Source organism: Erythrolamprus reginae, chromosome 3 (genome assembly GCF_031021105.1).
Source record: "Erythrolamprus reginae isolate rEryReg1 chromosome 3, rEryReg1.hap1, whole genome shotgun sequence".
Lineage (NCBI taxonomy): Eukaryota > Metazoa > Chordata > Lepidosauria > Squamata > Dipsadidae > Erythrolamprus > Erythrolamprus reginae.
The window spans coordinates 207,817,820-207,836,829 of NC_091952.1; the positions used below are offsets into that span (position 1 = coordinate 207,817,820).

General features: G+C 36.5%; 1 protein-coding gene across 3 annotated transcripts in view; it reads left to right on the top strand.

Moving 5' to 3' along the window:
* Positions 1–5,393: 5,393 nt before the first annotated feature.
* Positions 5,394–19,010, top strand: part of SPIDR (scaffold protein involved in DNA repair) — a 198,365-nt gene continuing 184,748 nt past the window's right edge. Inside the window, exons 1-5 of one of the 3 annotated variants that reach the window (XM_070747729.1) lie at positions 5,394–5,535; positions 6,800–6,955; positions 9,255–9,324; positions 9,871–10,038; positions 11,187–11,377. In XM_070747729.1, coding sequence (XP_070603830.1) covers positions 5,521–5,535; positions 6,800–6,955; positions 9,255–9,324; positions 9,871–10,038; positions 11,187–11,377 — 600 coding nt within the window. In that variant the 5' untranslated portion in view covers positions 5,394–5,520. The remainder of the gene's footprint in view (positions 5,536–6,799; positions 6,956–9,254; positions 9,325–9,870; positions 10,039–11,186; positions 11,378–19,010) is intronic. The other 2 variants (XM_070747730.1, XM_070747731.1) reach the window with 2 other exon arrangements.

Below are 19,010 nucleotides of genomic sequence, written 5' to 3' on the forward strand. Positions count from 1 at the left end.
CATCCTTTCCCGTGATTACAATACAGTATTGGCATTTATTTTCATCTTAATGAACACTAGTTTCTCAAGGAAACCCCTGAGAGAACTTACATAGTTTATTTAGCACATCTTTTTTCCTAGAAATAGTCTGTTGTAATAATCTATAAAGTTAATGCTATTTGCTAATGTAAGTGGCCAGTGTTAAAATATTTTGTTCCCAGTCTGTATTAATAAATCAAATTTAAGTGACCTTTTCCTTTAATTGTAATCTTTAGCTCTTTTTGCTTTCCTCTTGAATCTAACTTGAGACTTAGAATCTAAGTCTCATCCTGTAATGTTTTTAAAGAGAATTTAAAACAAAAGAATTTCACAACAATTCTTATAATTCATCCCATAATTTTACCCCAATCCATCTGGGACCTTCATGCATTTTTAACTTTCCAAAAGTTCTAGTCTCCATTTTGGTGTTTATTCCAAAATATTGGTTTAAATCCTTAAATTTGTATTTAAAAGCTCTTTCACTAAGGACTGAAAGGAAAGGCACCTGTTGGTGTAAACCATGTTGCCTCATAGATACATAATTGAGCTGGAAAGAATGGTTATAATAATTGAAGATGTTAAGCAGATGAACATATAATCAAGACTGATTTTGCAACTATTTTTAGTAATGTCATTAAGCAAATACAACAGTCATTAAGCAAATACATTTACCCAAAGAGCATTTTTTTTTGCCAGAAACCAGAAGAAAGCTAGAAGTGGTACTGCACCCCCTGCAACCAGAGTCGACTCAACATGTTCCATGGTATCAAAGGCCACTGAAAGCTCAAGATTCCGACTTAGGCCCAATAGTCTTTAATATCTTCATAAATGACTTAAATGGGGGAATAGAGGGGAACTAACCAAATTTACAGATGATACTAATCTAGCAGGAATAGCTAACAGCATAGAGAAAGGCTCAAGATCCAGATGAATCTTTTTTTTTGTTATAAAAGTTTTTATTTTTCTCCCCTACATTGAAATTATATAAGACAACACATATACGTCCAAAATACATCAATAAATATACACTGTCTCATAAATTCAATAGCCTATTTTACATTCCAGTCTTACTCTGTCTTTTCCTTTTCACTCCCCTTTCTCTCCACCTCTGCTATCTATCTTCTTGTACCTTCTCCAGATGGATCTTGACAGACTTGAATGCTGGGCCCTAGCTAACAAAATTAAATTCAATGCAGAGAAAAGTAAAATCCTACACTTAGATAAGAAAAACCAAAAATATACATATAAACTGGATGAAACCAGATTCAATAGCCGTGACTGTGAAAGGAATGTTGGACTCTTAGTGGACAACCAGCTAAACATGAACCAGCAGTGTACAGCGGCAGCCAAAAAGCCAATGCAATCCTCAACTACATTAACAGAGGGATACAATCTAGATCTAGGGAGGTACTAATACCACTCTATAAAGCTTTAGTTAGATCACACCTAATGTACTGCATCCAGTTTTGGTCATCACACTACAAAAAAGATGTCAAGACTAGAGAAAGTGAGATGAGAGCAACCAGGATAATTAGGGGACTGGAAACTAAAAAATACGAAGAGTGGAACTGAGCACGGCTAGTTTAGCAAAGAGAAGGACCAAGGGAGACATGGGGCTCAGGCTATTTTCCAAGGCACCAGAAAGTCAGACAAGGAATAATGGATGGAAACTCACCAAGGAGAGATTCAACATGGAAATAAGGATAAACTTTCTGACAGTGAGAGCTATCAAACTTGCCTTCGGAAATTGGGAGAGCTTCAACACTTGAGACTATGGAGTGGAAATTGGACAGCAATTTATCAGAAATGGTGTAGGATCTCCTGCTTCAGTGGGGGATGGACTAGATGACCTACAAGGTTCCTTCCAATTCTGTTAATCTGTTAAGAAGACCCACTATCCACATCTTGCCAGATATCATCCAAAAGTACAAACAATGCTGAGAAGGGCGGCATAAAAATTGAATACATAAAATAAATAAAATAAATATCTGGGCATAAAAACCTAAGTGAAAGGGATCCAGATAATCCCACATAGTTGATATGCCTAGCTCAGAATTACGGTATGTGTAAAGCTCTAATATTTTAGCAATTTTTATTTTTATTTTATTCAAATTAACTACATATGCATAATCAGATCCTATACTTAAAGGCACTGTGCTTATACAACGCACTCTATTTCATTGATGCCTATAACAGATCTTTTTCTCTTTACATGTAGTCTGACCTTCATCTTTAACTTGGATACTGTATCTTACCAAGCTAAGAAAATTGGAAGGTTTACCTAAACTCTACTTGAACAGCTGCAAAATTCATTTATATCATCTTCTTTAAATATTATATTATACAGTATTGCCTTTAGAGCAGTGGTGAAAATTATATTTTATTTATTTATATACTTTTCAAAACATGTACAAGATAGCAGGTATGGTATAAACATAAACAAAAGTAAAAGAGGTACAAGTAAATTTGGACAATAGGACAGTAGGACAGGGATGGTAGGCATGATGGTGCACTTATGCACGCCCCTTACAGACCTCTTAGGAATGGGGTGAGATCAACTGTAGTCTAAAGTTAAAGATTTTGGGGTTTAAAGAAGAAACCAGTCAGGTAGTACATTCCAGGCATGGATCACTCTGTTTATTTTATTTTATTTTATTATTTTATTATTTATTTAGTCCAATACACAATGAGGGTTTTAGTGGGTATACAGTATATCTATATACACATAGTAAAATACATGATGAAGGTTATAGAGGAGATACTCATAGTAAAATATATCTAAGAAATAATAGAAAAGAAGGTGTAGTAATAGAACATATCAATGAAAGAATAGAAGAGGAGATATAGGAATAGAAGAAAGGTATAGGAGATATAGGAGAGCAATAAGACAGGGGACGGAAGGCACTCTAGTGCACTTGTACTCACCCCTTACTGACCTCTGAGGAATCTGGATAGGTCAACCGTAGATAATCTAAGGGTAAAGTGTTGGGGGTTTGGGGATGACACTATGGAGTCCGGTAATGAGTTCCACGCTTCGACAACTCGGTTACTGAAGTCATATTTTTTACAGTCAAGTTTGGAGCGGGTAATATTAAGTTTAAATCTGTTGTGTGCTCTTGTGTTGTTGTGGTTGAAGCTGAAGTAGTCGCCGACAGGCAGGACGTTGCAGCATATGATCTTGTGGGCAATACTTAGATCTTTTTTAAGGCGTCTTAGTTCTAAACTTTCTAGGCCCAGGATTGAAAGTCTAGTCTCATAGGGTATTCTATTTTGAGTGGAGGAGTGAAGGGCTCTTCTGGTGAAGTATCTTTGGACATTTTCAAGGGTGTTAATGTCTAAGATGCGATATGGGTTCCAAACAGATGAGCTGTATTCGAGGATGGGTCTGGCAAAAGTTTTGTAAGCTCTGGTGAGATTTTATAAGTGTGAGATTGCCAGAGCAGAAGCTACGTAGGATTAGGTTCTATTTTCTGCAGTCGAGTTTCGAGTGGTTTACATTGAATTTGAATCTATTATGTGCGCGTATGATGTTGCAGTTGAAGCTGAAGTATTCCTTGACCAGTAGGACAGTGTGGTAGATGATTTTATGAACTAAATTTCTTCATTACAGCTGGCAGAAGAAAATTATTTTCGTTTCTCAGTTTTAAAAACGTCTCGTATTTTCTGATGATTTCATCATATATACAGGCAGGTAACATTTTAACACAGGAGGCTTTTGCTAAATAGGCTTCAGTTGGCGAAATTGGTTAGTGTTCTGTCTGGGTGCCCCCAGACTTCAACACCAACTGAAAAAAGCAGCCAGACACGCTGGTAAAAAGCAAAGTCACTTTATATCTTTGAAAACAAACACAGAGAACAAAAACTGTTCTTACAAACTGGAATGCTATGAGGCTTCACAGAAGAGTCACGACGGCCAGACAATACAACAGGCTTCTTGCTGGCACACACACCACTGTAGATAATAAAACCCACGCCTCCCCCAAGTTTTCAGCCTTCGAGGCCACAAACCAGAATCAGAGACGCCAAGGATCGAAGCAAGGTCACAGAACTCCCAAAAGATAACTCTCCACAATACAGGAAGGGCAGGCCTGCCTTTTCAACCTTTCTGAGGAGAACCACACCCAAACCCAGCTGTTGCCTATTAGGGATGGAAATACCTGGCTATTTGTCCCCTTCGTTGGGAGGCCTTTCTCTGCCTCATATCGATGATGGCTTGTGCGTTCTCATCTAAGGATTCCAGGCTACTCGCTGGGGAGAGCTCCCCCCCCGGGGGTCTCAGGCTGTTCTCCCTCCTCTTCGTCCTGGCATTCCTCTTCCCCGTCTGCCTGGTCCTCCTCCTCCTCCTGTTCTTCGTCCTCCCCCTCTGAGCATGGAGCCGGCAGATTTCCAGCCGTTCCCTGAGGAGCCTCAGACTGAATCACAACAGTTAGGTTTTCTGTTTCTTTTAGAATTGTGTTTTAATGATTTGACTATAGTTTGACTGTCAAACTATTTACTAAGTCTGCACTACTATTACTACCAGTTTTTTTCATCATTCCTATCACCCATTTCCTCCCACTTATCACTGTATGACTGGAACTTGTTGCTTGTATCCTTAAGATTTTTATTAACATTGTTTCTTCATTGCTTATTTGACCCCTACTACAATCATTAAGTGTTGTACCTCATGATTCTTGACAAATGAATCTTTCCTTTTATGTACACTGAGAGCATCTGCACCAAAGACAAAATTCCTTGTTTGTCCAAACACACTTGGCCAATAAAAAATATATTCTATTAAGTTCCATTAAATTAGATTAAATTAGTTTCAGCATCCTGGATACCATTTCTGAGTATTCTATTTATTATATTCTATATACCTTTTATTATATTCATATTCCACCAATTTGCTCAGGATATCTTCAGAACTAAGTTAGGGATGGGGAAAAAATGAATTGTCCACAACTATTTGAGTTGTCTTTTTTTCAGTCCTAGTCAAATCATTATATGCTCCTATATATTACTAAATACATACAAATATACATACATACATACATACATACATACATGTGACTTGAGGTTTACTTTTCCTTTTGCTGGCATCTCATTAACTCGCTTCAATCTAAGCAAGGGGAGAACGGCAGTTTTAGCCGTTGTGAAGACTCGGCAGAGAGCGCCTGCGCAACCAAAGAAAACGTACCTTAATATGCAGCCGCCCCCGCGTGGCCAAAGCGAACAATGCGAGAAAGGCGACGGTCCTCCGCTTTCATTATTACGTCAGACATATCTTGCCATGCCTCCCCCAATCCAGAGCTCCAGCGGATGAAACGGCGCCAAACTGGAAGAGGAGGGGGCGTGGCCTCAATCCAGTTACTGTACACCCAAACGGTTTTTTTTTTCTGTATACCATAGCTTGGAATTCCTATACCGTCCCTTTCCCAAACGGCAAAGCGCTTTCTATTCCGTCACGTGATAAATGGGAAACTCATTCTGAAGAGGGAAGAGAGAGAGAGAGAGAGAGAGATGGCGGTGAGGAAGGTACCAATTTTTTCTTTCTTGGAGGTGGAACGGCCCGCTCAGAAGAAGAAAGACGTTGGAGTCCTTCCATTAATTCTAAATACGGGCGGGGGGGAGGGGGCGCTAATGAGCGCTGTAGAGAAAGATAGAAAGCCACGATTGCCTAGAAATACGAATATTAAGCTCTGGATTAAATTAAATTAATTACAGTTAATCCTACTTGAGGTTTTTCAGGAGCTATGGAATCTTGCTTTAAGCGTATATAACGATAAGAAAACAGCATTGTCAGAAATGAGTTGATTTGGTTGCTTTGGCGATTGAGAAATACAATAACTTCAAAAAAATACTGTTTTAGAAGGAAATTGGGATTAAAATGATTATGCTCTTTAATTTTGATTCTGGTCCTGTGTTCTCTATGGGCCGAGACCTAAAGGCTTCCTAATGGAGCCTGTATGTGGAGAATAGGGACAGTAAAATTTGTGGGGATCATGTTGGCCACTTTGTAGGTATTGCATATGAAATAATGAAAATCAGTAGAAGACAACAAGTATATGGGATTTGGATAAAAGTTCAAAAAAATGTTGTGAAAGACTTCAGAGATAATATTTAAACTACTCTCTACAACTGACACTGTGGTTGAAATAAAATTAAGTGATCTTTAATTTAATTTATCAAATTCATCTATATTCAGAGTTGTTTGCATTTTTATTGGTCGATAGCCTATTGAATCTATGTAATTAACAATTCTATCATTATTTAAATTTTGGCCCAGTGTACAATACAATACAATACAAAAGTTTGTCTCAGCAGTAAACCATTTTGTTATATTTATTAGATTTTTATTCTGCCATTATTACTTCTATAAGTAGTTCAAGGTGGCAAACATAAATATAACACTCCTTCCTATGTGAGATAGTTGGGCTGAGAGTAACTTGGCTAGAGTCACCCAGCTGACTAAAGTAGCACTATAGAACTCAGTTTCCATTTTTTCCATAGACCCCATTGTGTTGGTTTAGAACAGGGGTCTCCAACCTTGGCAACTTTAAGGCTTGTGGACTTCAATTCCCAGAATTCCTCAGCCAGCTTTGCTGTTAACAGTTAAGATTTGGTGACTGAGGAATTCTGGGAGTTGAAGTCCACAAGCCTTAAAGTTACGTAGGTTGGAGACCCCTGGTTTAGAAGATATATTTTGTTTTGTTAGGCACCATTACATTTGTATATTTGTATTCATGATTATATTAATAAAAATAATGCAGAAATGGATTTAAAAACATTTTCTTTGCAGAGGAAACGATCATCCTACATAGAACATGCCTGTTTTCCTGACGAGACGCCTAGAAATGAAGAGAAGAAAAATCTTCAGGCACCAGTGGCTGTTGCTTCTCTTTCAGATGCCTGGCATCATTGTGGTGATGGGTTTCAGATTTCATCTCCATTGAAGGTCACTGTGTTATGTTTTCATATAGAAGAGCTTGATCCTTGGTGACAAAGAGTTAAGATTTCTTTTTGGAGAGTGTTACATGGTTTTTCTTTCTTTATTACATGGATTTTCTTTCTTAATCATTTCCCCATAGCTTTCCAAACTCTTATAGTAGTTGTTTTTTACATCCACTTCACTTTTTTCTTGACCCTTTTCAGGTAGGTTCCCAAATCAGAAGTAAGCATTCTGATTTCAGTATTAATGTGTGACTCAAGCCTAAATGTATACCTTTGAAAACTATATAGAAATTCCAAATTATGCTGAGTGCTGCTTCAAAGCCAATAAAAGTATTTTTTTCTTGGTGTCACGTTTAGCTTTTTAGCATGTCAGTACTGCATTCCAAATATTTTTGAGGAGACTCAAAACAAAATCTTGTTTTCACTTATTTTTATTGTATTAATGTGCTAGGAAGTGACCTCAAAGTATTGATGGCCTTGGTATCAATTTGTTCCCAATAAATGCCTGGTATGCTTACAAGAAGATCCAATTTATTCTTGACTTGGGTGTGGACCATCTGGCAGACCTGGTGCATATTAGCAAGATAGGTGAAGGCAGTAATACCACCCTGTTGAAGATTTGCTCAGCTGGGTTTTGAGTTTTGCAGCAATTGCAGGCTCAAAACCAAGGGTGGCTTGCATTAATATTATGGGAACAACTTGCTTGTGATGAGGCAAATGGCTACATGTAAAGTACTTATAATCTAATGTATTTTTTGGAGTATAAGATGCACCTTAGTTTTGGGGGAGGAAAATTGGGGGGAAAATCTGCCTACCAGGAATCTGGCTAGAGTCTTTGGTCAGCTTCAGCACATTATTTTATCCCCTAGTTAGGGCTGGGGGAAAAAACCTTACTTGGAGAGTGTAACAATGAAAGAGCTTGCAAGCTGGTAAGAGCTGGGAACATCGTTAGCACCTACTTAAAGCTGGAAAAAAAACATATTTGGAGCAAGTAGAGCAATGAAAAAAACCCTGCAAAGACTTAGAGTTGGAAAAACATTCTTCGCAAAGAGTAACAATGAAAGAGTCTGCAAGGTAAGAGCTGGGAAGATCATTAGCACCTAGTTAAGGCTGAGAAAAAGCTATATTCAAAGTATAAGACTCACCCAATTTTTCAGCCTCTTTAAGGAGGAAAAAGGTCATCTTATACTCCAAAAAAATTGAGTAATTAGGCATTAAAGCCAGGGTGTTCTCTCTCCCTGATAGCAGTGTTCCAATATGTCAGGGATTGCCACAAAGAAGAAGGAATCAGCCTATTCTCCAAAGCACCTGAGGATAGAACAAGAAGCAATGGGTGGAAACTAAACAAGGAGAGAAGTAATTTAGAACTAAGGAGAAATTTCCTGAAGTTAGAATAATTAATCAGTGGAACAGCTTGCTTCTAGAAGTTGTGAATGCTCCAACATTGGAATTTTTTAAGAAGATGTTGGATAGCCATCTGTTTGAAGTAGTGTAGGGTTTCCTGCCTAAGCAGGGGGTTGGACTAGAAGACCTCTAAGGTCCTTTCTAACTATTGTTATTATATTATTATTATTATTATTATTATTATTATTATTATTATTATTATTATTATTATGTGAAGAGTATAATTAGATGTGATCCTATAGTGCCATTGTTGTAGAAGCTATGCTAATTGGACTTTTTCTTTTGGATTCCTGATGTCTGTTTACCTGAATGGTAAGAATTTGTCCTCACATCAGTTTTTATTTTGAGATTGGTTGTAAAACTACCCTCAAAGTACATATTGTGACCTGATTTACATGGACTGAGTCACAATGAATTTTTTTGCAGAGGAGTTTAATGTCAAAATTTTTTTTTAACCAATTGATCTACTTACAAACCAGTTTAAAGGATAGGATATACATGAACATTCTCAATAATTTGAAATTACAGAGATGTATTGATGGAAGTATAGAAGATGCAGTAAAATCCATTTATTTGCTACCAGGGTAGATAAAAACCAGAATAAAACTAATCTGAGTAAAGTTTATTATATCCAGTGAAAAATACAGTTAATAGTTTTAACAATTAATAGTTTTAACAGTTAAAAATTGGCTGTTTTGAGGCCCTTAAGTTCAGAAAGGGTATTTTTTTTCCATTTTACAATGTATTTGTGATGTTGCTATTACTTGTTATCTGTTTTGCAGTGGAACTGCATACTACATGAAGTAGCATTTTTATGTATTTAAAAGTATACTTTTGATAAAAATTTACAAATATTTACACAATACTAAATTAAATGTATTCATGTCTTCTTAAAATAGGCTAAAGAATCTTTAAGAAAATCAGTTAGAGCTAAAAAGTCTTTTGAATCATTGCTCAGCTCAAGTGAAGGTACAATACTATGTTTTTTTATTTTATTAATATAAATGTTATTTGTATTACACTCCAATATTTTTTCATAGATCATGAATTTGGTGTTGGTTTAGAATAGATGTTTGTCTTGGATTAAGATGATCTTTGGAAAATAAAATAGAATTGTTGTAAAGAGTGCAAGAAGCTATTGTATAAATATTGCTTAGAATTATAATCAAAATTCTGATTACTGTTATGCATCCAGAAAATATTTACAGATAAACATTAGTTCTTTAGTCTAAATTGGAATTTAAAATCTGTAATTGTATGCTGGAACATGTGATAATTTTTGTTTCCTTAATACTTTAAATACATCACGGCCTTTACTGATTAAAGGTATGCAATGTTTGGGCCAATTCTATGCATATTATATCAGTTTAAAATATAGCTTCATATATTCTGAATGATTAAATGCTGTTTAAAATGGGATTTCTATTGCATTTTATATTTAAGAAATGTGATGTTTTCATTAAAGCTGAAGAAACTAGTAATGTATTACATTTTTTCCCAATTTTTTTCTTATAGAAATCTCTAGAACTGAGAACCTTTGTGAATTTACTGACATTGTATGGAGTTCCAGTGAGAATGAATTTTCCAATGAGGAAAATGACATTGCAGCCTCAGATTTTCTTAATATGAAAATGAAGAAATATAGAAAGTATGCTTTGATCTCCAAGGAAGTGAGTAATAAAGGTAACACATTTTCTATACACAATGTAAAAATCAGTTTTCATTCCTAAATTTCAAAAAGCCATATTTCCCATATTTGCATTTTGTTGTCTCCATAGAGCAAATTCTATCCCCCTTTTTTTTCTTTAGACCTGGGAAAAAATCATTCCTGAGGTCTCTACTAATAGCTCTACTATTCTTTGAAGCAGTCTGTCTTGGAACCTCAGTCCTGAATTCTTTCTAATTTTTAGCATTTTATTTATACATTTTTCCCCTTTGCTTTATTGACAATTTATGTACATTTCACAAATCTTACTGTTGATGTTACTTCTATTATTAACCTTGCTGTTCTGCTTGGGTCAGTATGACCCAAAATGAAATTTGAGATCTGAAGATTATTTGTCATGCAGATCTCAAACTTGTGATTGACTTTTCCTCATTTGAGGGGTTCTTACTATGAGTGTGGGGTTTTTTTTCTTTTCTTTTCTTTTGCTACACGCTGATTGTTACATTTCATTTACACCTGAAACACTACAAGTGTATAGTAAATGTGAACAGAACAGCAAGGTAATCTTGTAATCAAATGAAATAACCGGGAAAAGGTGGAGAAATGTTTATGTGTTAAAATTTAATAGGATTTTTTATTTATTTCATATGCTTAACAGATTTATTCAGATAAGTGCAGGCTTACAATAATAACAGATAATATGTCCATAGTGTACTTCAACAATGTGAACATTCACGGAAGAAAAAAATGAAAAAACATCTATAGTAAACAGTGTAATAGTGAAACACTCTTCATAAACACATAAAACCATTATTCAAATTGGTATCATTCAATATATCAACCTTATCATAATTAAGTAGTAATATACAATTTACAGTCAAACATTGACAAAATATCCATTTACGCACCTCGATTGCTCAGGGAGATGCACATTCTGCCCTCTGTTTAAACATTAGATTTGTATATGATGTTTTATATGTATATGATGCTCCAAGTCCTTGGAGAGGGGTGGCATACAAATCTAATAAATTATTATTATTATTATTATTATTATTATTATTATTATTATTATTATTATTATATTCTATATAAAAATTAGATATTCCCGAAATAGAATAAATGTGTAAGAATGTTAGTAGTTTTAAAAATGTCTAATTCCTGGAAGTTTTTCCCCCAGCTCTGCTCCTTCATGAAGAACCTGAATTCATTGAGTGGAAAAATGATAGTGATTATGAGCTTGATGAACAATGTAGTGAATCAGAATGTAATGAAGCTCCTTTGGATATATTGGACACAGATTCATGCCCAAACAGTGCTTTCAAAGCCGATGGAGAGAAGGAAGATGAACCCTCAAAGGTAAAAAGAAAAAAAAAGTTTAAAATGGAGGTCTTTTAAGCATGTTTGCTGCCAGACTAAATATGCACTCTATTCGAAAGTGGAGATTATTTAATACAATTTAATGCATTTTATTTTTGTTCTTTTAAATCAGTGGCCGTCTCCCTTTTCGGCACCAGGGACTGGGTTCCTGGAAGACAGTTTTTCCATAGATGGGGATGGTGGTTTCAGTTTCATTCACTTGCCTGCCACTCGCCTAGAGCTGTGCGGCCGAATTGCTAACAGGCGAGGAACCAGTACCATTTTTAAATTATAAGCATTTTAAAAATGAAATGCATGGAATCCTCAGACTTATAGCATGCAATGAGAAAGAAATGTTTTAATTAATAATAAATAAACATGGTTGACCAGTTTTGCTCTTTTAAACTTAATATCTTGGTGTCATGGTTCCGAGTAATGGGCCCATTCAGAACTCTGAGGTTGTGGCTTTTCTCAAAGATTTATTTTAGCAGCGTGTTCAAATGTGAAACCAATCTATATTAATAAAAATGTAAATGTATCTTTGTTAGTCAGGGCTAAACTCAAAAAGAACTTCAGCGATTGCTTTGAAATTTTGACACAGCGTTCCAAACAAATACAGTCCTTATGACATACCTATATTATATAGTTATAATCTGTGATAGGTAAAAACTGGTCAAAAACATAGGATTCCCTGGTGAAAACCTTAGGAGGTGTGTTTTGATAGGCTGGTAACAAGGCAGGTAGTTGCTTTGAATGGAGACTGGTGACAAACAGAAGGAATGTTTTGATTGGCTGCTGATCAACTGCCATGCTGATCAACTGCCACTGCCTTGCTGACCAGCTGACACAGGAAAACCTCATCAGAAAATAAAGGAATCAGGTTTGGCTGCAAACCATGGGGTTTTCCACCCATTTTTGGGTGAACCAAGAACCCTGCAAGGTAGGCAGGTCTTATCATATTTTGATAGATGGGTCGAGCCAGTCTCTTAAACCAGGGGGTGACAGGGAGGGAGAGAGAGAGAATGAGAGAGAGAGGTATACAAATGTCAGCTTGGATTAAACCAAGAACCCTGCCAGGTAGGCGGTTTTATCGTATTTTGGCAGATGGGTCAGGCCAGTGTCTTAAACCAGAGGGGGGACAGGAAGGGAAAGAGATGTACAAATCTCACCCTGCTCTCCAATGTTAATTGCCTCAAACTGTATGATACCCTACACAACTAGACTTACAATCCTAGATTTAGAAAGCTTAGAACTACATCGCCTTAAATACGATCTAAACATAGCCCATAAAATTATCTGCTACAACATCTTTCCTGTCCAGTACTTCAGCTTCAACCACAACATCACACGAGCACACAACAGATACAAACTTAAAGTAAACTGCTGCAAACTCGACTGCAGGAAATACGACTTTAGTAACAGAGTATTTAATGCATGGAACTCATTTCCTGACTCTGTAGTGTCATCACCTAATCCGTCCAAACTGTTGACCTTACTTGATTCCTAAGAGGTCAGTAAGGGATGTGCATAAGTGCACCAGTGTGTCTACCGTCCCCTGTCCTAATGTTTCTCGCTTACTAGTATCATGTATATTGTTACATGTTTGTATACTAGCAATATGTACTTGACAAAATAAATAAATAAAATAAAATAAAATAAATAAAAATAAATAATTGAGCATGGGGTTGAACTAGAACACCTCCAAGGTACCTTCCAACTCTGTTACTCTAAATAAATTGAGCAGGGGGTTGAAAAATATAAACGTACACTTTCCCATTTATTTCTTTTCCATTTAACCAGACTGAATCACAGCAATCCATGGCTGGGTAAGCTAATTCTAAATATTTATCAAGTTTTATTATAATAAAAGAAATAGATATGCACCCCTATAGGGTCACTGCTCATGTAGCTAGATGGCAGGACCTTATCGCTGTTATGTCTGACACCTGGGAGGAAATTATCCCACACCTTGTAGTTCCCCCTTCCCCCATATGTATAGCAACTAAGAAATGAAGTAAAAAGAACATGGCTTCAGCTAAAGTCATTTTGAGAGTTGACACCTGGTTTATAAAGGATTTCAGTATTCTCCAGTAGAGGGAGACAGGAATCATTTAAAAAATAATAATTTAGAAGAAAGTTGATAGTTTTATGTGCTTTATCCTCTACTGAAGTACTAAAAAGTATTTTTTTTTTTAAAAAGGTTGTATAAATTAAATGTTTGGTTAACTACAGTATCAATAGGTAATAAATGCAGGATATCTGATAAATGACATCATTAATCTCAGATTAAGCAACAGGAGCGCTTCAACATTAAAACTGGAGGAATAATATTTAAAGATAAGAGAGAGGATGAACATTGTTATTATTTAATATAATCTAATTTAAGCAAACCTATTCCAAAATGCTAGCAATGCTACTGAAAAGCAGCATTTTCTGGCCACAATTCCCTCCTGTTCCCAAAAGTGGGAAATAACATTTGTTTTTGATTGAGGTGAATAAAGATAGGTTTAATAAATAAGGTCCAGAGAATTCTAGTTCAAGTAAGAGGTTTGCAGGGACAGTGAATTAAGCTTTGTATGGTTTAATGTGTTATATGAACCCAACCATAATGTTTTGTAAATCATGGTTTAGTGACATGACTGAGCCTATTGGGATGGAAGCGACCCTTTCACTCTTTTTTCCTAAAAATTTTCTTGGCCCCATCCTTTGTCCTGTAGGAATGACATGTTATCCTAACTGTCACCAAATACTTTCTGTATTTGGCATTATAATTACAATAATGCATCTAAATATGCCCATGTTACACCAACCCTCCGCAGTCTGCATTGGTTGCCGATCAGTTTCCGGTCACAATTCAAAGTGTTGGTTATGACCTATAAAGCCCTTCATGGCATCGGACCAGAATATCTCTGGGACCGCCTTCTGCCGCACGAATCCCAGCGACCAGTTAGGTCCCACAGAGTGGGCCTTCTCCGAGTCCCGTCGACTAAACAATGTCGTTTGGCGGGACCCAGGGGAAGAGCCTTCTCTGTGGCGGCCCCGGCCCTCTGGAACCAGCTCCCCCCAGAGATCAGAATTGCCCCCACCCTCCTCGCCTTTCGTAAGCTCCTTAAAACCCACCTCTGCCGACAGGCATGGGGGAACTGAGATATTCCTTCCCCCTAGGCCTATACAATTTATGCATGGTATGTTTGTGTGTATGTTTGGTTTTTAATAAGGGTTTTTTAGTGGTTTTAAATATTAGATTTGTTACATGCTGTTTTTATTATTGTTGTTAGCTATTGTTGTTGTAATTTTAAATTTAATTGATCTTTTCATCAAGATCAGAAGAAACATACTAAAAACAGTAAAAATAATAAAATGGCCACAAATGAAAATCAGCTGAAAAGAAACATTAGTTAAAAAATGCTAAACAATTGGCTATGTGCTATCAATAGCAATTAACTTAATTTTGATTACAGGTAACAGCTCTTTCCCTATTGGGAAATTAATTTTTTTTTTTATTTCAAACATGTAAATGTAGAACAATTTCTTGTCGTTTTAAATATTACAATTTGTAATTGGTTTTGTAAGAACTTATTCCAGTCCAGAACATCTGGAAATAAATGGAACAAGAAAAGAATCTTAGAATATATGTAGTAAACACAAGAATTCCTGCAGACCACAAGATGGTGCTATCCTGCTAAGAGAAAACTTGCCTTAAAAAGGTGAATTAACACAAATTCCTTGATTGAGTTCCAGTAAATATGCTTTAAGGAGGAGCATAATTTTTTTAATTGAACACAGGAAAAGCAAACATTAAATTAAGCATTTTCTTGTTAAGACACCTATTTCTTCTTAGGTAACATCCCTTAAATCAGACTTTCCTTCTCATATTAATCCATCTAGACTTCCCTTCGGTTTTTGGAAGTTTTGAAGTAAACTCTAAAGTTTAAACTTGGGTTGAAGAGAAATTAACTTTCTTCACTATATCATATTCACTATATCACACAGTTTCATATTTGATTCTCTTCTCCTAGAGTTTTATCTTTGGTTTTCAAAAATACAAATTACCTTCTTCCTGGAGGGGATTAGAATGGGGTGCATCTGTCTCTTCCTATGTGTCAAAGTGAGCATCATGTAAATTAGTACATTCAAAGTGTCTGTGAAACCTATGTGACATGAAACAGTGGCAGAATTCTAAATATGGTGAATGCGGGCTACCTTTTACAGCAACTCAATATGTTAACCAAGATAACTGCTGTTACTAGCAGCAGGTATCTTGGTTAACCTATTTGAGTTGCTGTAAAACAGTGTTTCCCAACCTTGGCAAATTGAAGATATTTGGACTTCAACTCCCAGAATTCGCTGGCTGGGGAATTTTGGGATTTGAAGTCCAGATATCTTCAAGTTGCCAAGGTTGGGAAACACTGCTGTAAAAGGTAGCCTGTGTTCAGCAGTAGTAGCCTGTTACTAGCAACTTACATTAAATGGTATGTTACATCTTATTGTTTAAATAGTGTTTAAATGCCTCTTGATTCGATATAACAAGATTGTCTTGCCTGTTTATGTGCTAAGTACATAAAGAAGTTACGGACAAGACAAATATCTGGCTCTAAATATTATACCTGGCTACCTTAGATTAGGCAAGAAAAAGTAAATAACAGGTACAGGTACAACCACAATTGAACCCAAAATTTCTGTGGTTAAGTGAGACATTTGTTAAGTGACTTTTGCCCCATTTTTCAACATTTCTTACCACAGTTGTTAAGTGAATAGCAAAGTGTTAAGTTAGTAACCTGGTTGTTAAGTGACTTTGGCTTATTATGTAAGATACAATGACTTCAGAGTAATATTTAGTATCAGAACATTAAAAAAATATTCGTTTGTATTTGTGTACATGTGTGTGTGTGTCTCTGTGTGTGTTGTACCCTGTTTTCTCCAAAATAAGACATCCCCTGATAATAAGCCCAATTGGGCTTTTGAATGCATGGCAATAAGCCCAAGCGCTTATTTCAGGGTTCAAAAAATATATAAGACTGGGTCTTATTTTAGACAGTATATAAGGCAGTACGTATATTTTAAAATATGTTTTTATTTTATTTCTCTCTCCTATTGAAACAATGTTTGTCTGTTCCTTCTATTGTGTAATATAAAATGCAGTTGTTTTAAGAGGCGCAAGCGTTATTCTTTGATATGGAAGCTGTCAGACTGATGACCTAATGCCTGATGGCAGGTAACATGTCTGTGTTCTTATGCAAAATGTTTTACTCATACCTGTGGATAATGATGACACACTGGATGTGTGTATGGTTTACTAGACTTTTGAGTAAATACAAACAGTTCAATTGGTAAAAGATTATGTTCAAAGCTTGTCTTCCAAGTTTGCATGTTATATATTTCTGGAATATTTTGTGTGTAACAGGGAGAGTCATCTTGCCCAATTATCTATCTTATCTATCTATCTATCTATCTATCTATCTATCTATCTATCTATCTACCTACCTACCTACCTACCTACCTACCTACCTACCTTCCACCCACCCACCCACCCACCCACCTACCTACCTTCTGTCTGTCAGTCAGTCAGTCAAGTATAGGAAAGTAATGATAAAAAGACAATAGTTTATGCACGCCCTCTTGGAAAAGGGGAGGGGTCAACTAGACAATCTAAGGTTGAAGATTTTAGGATTGGGGGGAAAAAAACAACAGATTCCTCAAGTAGCCCTGTTAGGGATTTAAAGGTGAAAATAAACACCTTGAATTGCATCTGGAAGCAAACTGGCAATCAGTGTAGCTCATGGAGCAGGGTATATTTTATAGAGAGTTGTATTGTAGAATGAAATTATGTATTTAATTCTACCACTTCATTTTTCTATATGTGCAAACAAGGCTCTATTATAGTGCAGTAGATTGAAAACAGTACATTGATCACAAATTGTGCTGCTAATTGATTTAAAATTCCTGTTAGAATTTAACAACCCATTGTTTCTCCTTTGCTGAACTTGAGGATTTCAAACAGCTGTGGAAGTTTTCATTTTTAATCAAATCTTTTATATTAACATTTTCAACACATAAAAAACTAACAAAACCAAAATGTTTTTGAATAAAGTTCAAATCCTCCTGTCTATGTGTCCATAATGTCTTTCTTGCCAGCTCTGTGTAGTAGTTTAGCATAGTCTTCTTCCGGGATTCTTTTGATTTCTTAATTTAGATGTTGAATTTCCCTGGTAATATATCCATAGAGCCCTGGCTCTTAACTTCCCTGCTGATACCTACTGTGATTAAAGCAAGTAAAAAAAGAACCAAAATGCAACAATCCTGTAAATTTAGGAGCAGTAGAAACCCTTCTTTATTTCTCAGTGTGTAATGCAGCCCACCTGAGCTCCATTGCAGGGAGCCATTGCAGCCAAAAATGGAGTTTGGAGCCAGTTTTTATTGAGTGTTTGGGCTGCCACAGGTGCCCCCAACACAAGTGACGTTGTGCTGGGTCTGCCCATCCTGGCCCCCCAAAGTCAATACAACCCTGATGCAACCCTCAATGAAATTGAGTTTGAAACCCCTGCCCTAAAGGTTTTGAATTTTTGTTTTTTACTAACATCTATAATCTCAAATTTGGTTTGTTAGGTAACCCAAAGCTTTCTTCATTTCACTAAATTTCTTAGCTTAATTACTAAATTCCTTGCTTAAGTACTGTAAAATCATTAAATTCAGGTGTACCTTCTGATTAACCATGTAAGCTGCTAAAAACCCTTTTGGGGATTGATAGATATATTGTTTAATAAATATCAAATATGTGTCAATCAGGACAGTGTATGTATTGACAATTAATGCCATTGTGTAGGCCCGTGTTTGCCATGAAGGTGATTGCTCTTGTTGCTTTTCCATATATCGCTCCTGTTGCTGTTCCATATATGGACCAGGGGTGGACTACTAGCCAGAATGCCTAATTGGGCTCGCCTCTGCAGCTCTGGAGGTCCCATGAGTTCGAGTGGAGTTATGCTGCTGCACCCTTGCAGGTAGCGAAATTGTGCATGGAGACGCAGGTGCACCCGAGTTCCGGTGAGGTTTTTTCCTTCGGTGCATGCCACAACATGGGTGCATCTGCGTCTCCGGGCACGATTTCGCTACCTTCACGGGCACAGCAGCATAATTCCACTCAAACTCACGTGACCTCCAGAGCTGCAGAGGCGAGCCCAATTAGGCATTCTGGCTAGTAGTCCACCCCTGCTGTGGACCTATTTTCCATTAGATTTTTCTTAATCAAATAGATGGCTTCTGTAATGTTTGTTAGCTCTTGGCATTTTTAGAGAGATTGAGATTCCAGTCACTTCAGGCCTGTGTGTCTTTTTCTTTCCATTTTTTAGATAGATAATGTTCTTTTCTTAGATGTATATCTATATAATTTTACGCCTGCTTTATTTCACAAGGGAAAAGCCTGCTACATACTTGCGCTTTTGTTCATGCTGCTGCTGGCCTTTGAATAGAGAGAATATGCATATGATAAACGGGGGCCAGTGTGATAAAACTGTGCTTTTACTGGTTAGTATGGATGGTGGAACAAGCTGGAGCAAGGAGAAAAATACAAACAATTGTTTGCATTCCACTGATACCTGTGCTGCATTGGGAGCACTCACTTGTTATAATGAAGCCC